At 37.9% G+C, this 6,000-nt stretch overlaps 1 protein-coding gene across 2 annotated transcripts in view; it reads right to left on the bottom strand.

Annotated features, from left to right (window-relative positions):
* Positions 1-748: 748 nt before the first annotated feature.
* Positions 749-6,000, bottom strand: part of COPB1 (coat protein complex I subunit beta 1) — a 35,540-nt gene continuing 30,288 nt past the window's right edge. For both annotated transcript variants that reach the window (XM_004418460.3, XM_004418461.3), the window contains exons 19-22: positions 3,918-4,063; positions 3,212-3,301; positions 1,607-1,762; positions 749-1,131 (exon numbers count right to left, since the gene is read on the bottom strand). In XM_004418460.3, the coding sequence (XP_004418517.1) occupies positions 1,072-1,131; positions 1,607-1,762; positions 3,212-3,301; positions 3,918-4,063 (452 nt within the window). In that variant the 3' untranslated portion in view covers positions 749-1,071. The remainder of the gene's footprint in view (positions 1,132-1,606; positions 1,763-3,211; positions 3,302-3,917; positions 4,064-6,000) is intronic.

The raw sequence follows: 6,000 nt of genomic DNA, 5'->3' as shown, positions 1-6,000 counted from the left end.
TCTGGACTCATCCTGAACGCAGCCTGAAGTCTAGCTGGAAGACAAAGTATAATAGTTTAATGTTCAGACTTAGCTAAAAGATCAGACTACCTCAATCATGCCCAAGGAAAAGCAAGGGCCAAAAGGACAGCACAATCAGACTCTAGGGAACTGGCTCAGAAAGGCATCTGGAATCATCCTGGGAGGTGATGATGCCCAGCTCCCACATAAAGTGAGGAAAAGGGGAGGAGTAAGGCACGGAGGTGACATGCAAACAGGGCAGCTCTCTGAACTCTCTGGAGCTAAATCTCCCAGTGCAGCTTCAATAATTAGCTGAAACCCATTTAATTCCTAGCAAACATAAAAGAATACCCAAAGCTAAATGTGAATGATTAAAAAACCTATTTGGGATTATCTATTTTACAATATGATTCAGGATAATTAAGAATAGCATGTTTATTTCAGTCAGAGTTCACAATACTCTTTAAACTAAAGATGGATCTGTTTTCTCAAGTTAATACTTTCTTTCTGGAGCTAAATTCCAGAGAAAAGCCCTGTAGAACACGATAAGGCATTTACAGAGATACTGATGTCAGAATATTATATAAGGAAAACTCAACCAAGTAAATCAAGGTCTGTCTCACTTCATATCACTGAGTTTGTAAATTCTCTTAATAAAGTTCATGTATTCACAACTCAAAGAGTAATTTTCATTTATAATAGAAATCTATAATGCAACTAAAAGAAATCCATTGCTACACAGCTAAAATTCTGTAATTATACATTTATTTATAAAATAACAAGAGATTTAGGAATAGATCTGTTTATTGTACTGTGAAAATGGTCTTGGTACATGTGAGAAACATTATATACTTTGAGGACAGCAATCAGAACTGTTAAGACAAAAGACAAACTATAATTTTAGACTCGATCTTGATTTAAGGAAAAGGCTATAAATTATTGGCTGGAATGCATTCAGCGTGAACTCAGATCCTATATAACATAAAGCATGAAAAGTACAAAAGACACTGGAGTCCAATAAGCCCACATCTAAATTTTAACTATAAAGCTGCAAGGACTTCTTGTTTATTCTTATATACTAGTTTTCTTCTGAGACAAGTTGATTTTATCTCCAAGACTTAAGGCCATTCCCTGTAAAGAAGAATGAAGATGTTTATAATTATTGAAACTATGCACAACCAGTAAGCTATTCTATCTCACAAAGCCTCCATCCAATGACACCACATCAACAATGAAACCAAAGATATATAAAAAAGACTCACCAAAACCTTACTCAGGTAAGTACTTTTAGTGCTAGATTTACAAATAGTCACTGGAGTTGTAGCTTGGATTTCAAAAAACTCTAAAGAACCCATTTCACAAACATCCCATGGGAATCAATCTGGTTTTAAGCAAATAAGCCAGAATGATAGGCCCCCAAACTGGGCCACTTTAAAGAAGCAAAACTTACGTTTTTACTCAGAGCATACTATTTTTATATATATACATGCATCTAATGCACAAAACACTTGTATGACAGAGGATACTATATACGGAAATAAGAAAACCATAAATTCTTCCTTCTTTTGTTCAGTTCAGAGACGATCTCCAAAAAGGCAACTGTTACCTGACTCTTTGCACGAATTCTTATGTGGCCAGTAACAGGGGCCTCTGGTCCCTGTTGAATTGGCTTCTCAATGCTGACATTTGCAAGTGCATCTTCTCCAAATATGGAACGAGCATAAAGGTTGGCTGCCATAAAGCCACAGTAGCCAGAAAGTGCCTGAAAGAAATTTGTGATAAAGTCAATACTTTCCTAGAGAACTACAGTCACATGTCGCTTCACAACAGGGATACGTTCCGAGAAATGCGTCGTTAGGTGATTCTGTTGTTGTGCAAACATCACAGAGTGTACTTACAAAACCTAGATGGGATAGCCTACTACCTAGGCTGTATGGTACTAATCTTATGGGACCACCATCGCATATGTGGTCTGTCGTTGACTGAAACATTGTTATGTGGCACATGACTGTACACATAAGCAAGACCAAACAGCACAGCTGAATTATCACTTAAAATAGGACTTATCATGCGGTGGTGGTTACAGGACCGTATGAATATGTCAAAACGCACAGAACTATACAAGTAAAAAATGTGAATTTTACTGTGTATTATACCTCAATAAACCTGACTTGAAAGAAATAGCACTTACCCCAATTTGTATTTATATATTCTCTATTTACTTAGAGTTGTTTGCCTCCCACACCAGACCTTAAGCTCCATGAAGGAAGAAACTATTTTTATTTTGTTCATTATTGCATATCCAGTAGCTCACAGAGTACTGGGCATACAATATTCGTTTGACTCAGTATTTGTTGAATAAACTAATACATGAATTAAAACCTACTTGTTTGGCAGCACACTTTCTTTTACTGATTAAATATTATAACATTAGCAGAAATTTTATAAAGATAAAAGATTCCTTAAAGCCTTGGCTTCATTTTTGGTCTTTCTTTCTAGTTTTTTTTCATACATACACAAACACAGCAGAAAATCAGAGTTTATCAACAATTCTGTATTTGAGCAGATATATTCTGATCCACAAACAGAGCCAACAGAAGATGTCATGGGCATTTTCTAATCCAGTATCACAAACTATTTTGTGATAAGCCTTTAGCTGAAAGGGAGACTGAAAAGAAAAACTAATTTAACTATTCAACTGGGTCACTACACAGAACAAGCAGGCTGGTTTTATATTCCAGTAGAAAGAGGTCAGCAGATCCATACATTCTATGGGATAACTTCTTTTAACCAGCCCAGAATGACACTGCTTTTCTCATGCAAATTAATAAGAAAAATACACTAAATACACTAGAGGAAATAGAAGAAAGTCAGGGGGGCTGGCCTAGCGGCGCAGCAGTTATGTTTGTGTGCTCTGCTTCGGTGGCCTGGGGTTCGCAGGTTCAGATCCTGGGCACGGACCTATGCATCGCTCATCAAGCCATGCTGAGGCCGTGTCCCACATATAGCGCAACCAGAAGGATGTACGACCATGACATACAACTATCTACTGGGGCTTTGTGAGAAAAAAGGAAAAAAGGAGGAAGACGGGGAACAGATGTTAGCTCAGGGCCAATCTTCCTCAAAAAAAAAAAAAGAAAGAAAGCAAGCAAGCAAGCCAGGGATCTACCATACTACTCTCTATCAGATTTAAGAAGTTCTCAAATTTTACCTTCTCTGGAGTGAGGCATTTCATGTTGGTTGACTTTAATATGTGCTGTAAATAGTCATTTAAATCAATTATATTTGTGTTAACCGTCACCTGTATAGAGGGAGAAAAAAGTCAAGATTATAATTCTTACAATGAGAAAGTTGCAAGTTTCTTATCTTGCGGTTGAGAAAACAATCACTCATATGTCATATTAGAACTTCCTTCTAAGTATTTAGCGGGGAGGGTGGGCAACAAAAAAGTAAATGACATCTTCTATAAAATCCAACAAACTGCAGGTTGGTATCAGAATTTTCAGACATACATAACTTCATAGAAGATCAACATGCTGCACATAAATATTTCTAATAAAAATGAAGGCTCAGAGGAACAAAGTTCCTCAGCAGGCTACTGACTTTGCAAAGCCTCTTTTGGATACTGGATTCAATAATAAGTTATTATTCATACATACAAGGGATGGAATATTGTCTATAATGTCTTGATCAATCAGATTAATTATAGAACTGCTGCTCTCAGCAATTTACAAAAGCAACTTATCAAACTACTTGCATGATTTCCAGTTAAGGCTAATTTGCAAGAACAGATATTGAAAGACTTTGCTTTTCATACCTGACACTTTTTAGTGGGATTAATTTTATCAGAGAATCCCTCAACACTAGCCAAAAAGAAAGAAAGATAAGGAGTTCAAGGAAATCTCCCAAGGACTAACTTTGTTTTCCCACTCAAACTCAGCCCACATCTGACGGAATTCAGCATCGGTGCAAGTTGCAGGCTGGATATAGTCCATGATGTCAATGTGAATATCACTGAGGACCACACAATTTCTGTCACTTGCTGCTCCAGAGACATCATAAACTGCAATATACATACACAAAAGATCCCCAATCACCAGAGGCAAATTTTAATTTAAAAAAGTTTTAATATTTCCAAGTAATAATTATGATATTAGCAAATATTTATAAAATGTTTATTATATACTGGGCTCTATTCTAAATGCTTTACAAATATTACCTGTTTAATACTCCCATCAATCCTAATTTATAATGTTATTATCTTCCATCTTACAGATGAGGAAACAAAAACAAAGAGAAGTTAATTGAGCTGTAAGGTCACAGAACTGATAAGTGGTGGAGGCCAGGACGCAAACCCAGTGCGCAACTACACAGCAACTGTGGTGCGTTAGGCGCTCCAGGGGGGATACACAAGTAGTAGTGTTCCCATAGTAGGTGCTTAACTAACATTTTTTTTTTTTTTTTAAAGATTTTATTTATTTTATTTTTTCCCCCCAAAGCCCCAGCAGATAGTTGCATGTCACAGCTGCACATCCTTCTAGTTGCTGTATGTGGGACTCGGCCTCAGGATGGACGGAGAAGTGGTGCCTCGATGCGCACCCGGGATCCGAACCCGGGCCGCCAGCATTGCAGCGCGTGCACTTAACCACCAAGCCACGGGGCCGGCCCTAACATTTCTGAATAAATATTGCTGAGCCATAGTGCTTAACGATACAAGATTACTTGCTTCTATGACTGTCTCTTCCACGGTAGAAAGTCATAATCTGATTGGAGCCTCCCTTTCCTCCTTCTAGCCTCTTCTCTTGACGTTTCCTCACCCTTTCTACTTTCAGAGAAAACTGAGGTTACCAAGAGTAAGTTCCTTCAATTTTCAGCCCCACATCTAAAAATAAACATCTCTCTCTCTGAATCTACTCTTACCTCCTTACCTTTCATATCAGAGAAGTGCTGCCTCTTCTCTTCAAGGTCAATACTTCCTGCCATCTATGATCCCTGCTTTGGTTCAGGAACTCATTCCATCAATCATTACCTCTTTCACTCTTACGTCTTTACCTTTATATTCTCTACTGACTTTCTTCCCTTATAGTCTGTAAAAAAACTCAAGGCTCTTTCATCTTAGGAAAAAAACCCTCCCTTGTCCTTGACTTCACTTCTTGCTACTGCCCTCTCTCATTCTTATCAAAACCAAGGTCCTACACTCAGAATAGTCTACACTCACTATCTCTATTTCTCCATCTCCTATTTAGTCTTCAATCCACTACCATTGCCCAAGACATGCCACGAGAAATGTTTTAATATCACTGACTGCCAAATCCAAATGATCCTTCTTTTAGACTTCATGTTACTTGATCTTTTGCAGCTTCAGATGCCTCTTGAAGATTTTTCCATACTTCTCTAACCACACTTCAGTTTCCTTGGTAGGCTTCTCCTCCTGACCAAGCTTTTAGTATTGTTGTTCTCTTCGATTCAGTTTTCAAATCTCCCCTCTTCTCATTCTTTATGGCCTCTCTGGGTGATTTCTTCCACTTCTACAGCTTTTAAACAAATATTTCTCTCTAGTTTAGACCTCTTGTTCAAGTTCCACACTCATATCAAACTGCCTTTGGATATCTTCAGACACTTTATTATTGAACCTGCTCAAGATTTAACTTATTATCTCTCTCAAATTTGTTCGTCTTGCCTATATTCCCTGTTCTTGTGACTGACATAAATATCAACCCAATAACCAATCAAGAAATCTGAGGGTTAACCTAGCCACTTCCTCTTCCATCAGTAACTATGTCCCAGGCATTCTGCCTCCTCAATATCTATTACATTCATAGTCCTTCTCTCCAACCCAGCCACTAGCGCATTGGTTCAAACTCTCTGTCATCTCTCACTCGTGCCACTGCAATAGTCTACTAGTTAATCTTTCTGCCGCTTCCCATCAGTTTTCTGTAGTGATGTCACAGAAATGTTTAATCATGTAACTCACTCATTTATAATTCCTTAATGGTTCCC

The sequence above is a fragment of the Ceratotherium simum genome, chromosome 7, assembly GCF_057802395.1.
Source record: "Ceratotherium simum simum isolate JZ-2026a chromosome 7, ASM5780239v1, whole genome shotgun sequence".
In the NCBI taxonomy this organism is placed as follows: Eukaryota; Metazoa; Chordata; class Mammalia; order Perissodactyla; family Rhinocerotidae; genus Ceratotherium; species Ceratotherium simum.
This window is presented reverse-complemented; position numbering and strand designations above follow the sequence as displayed.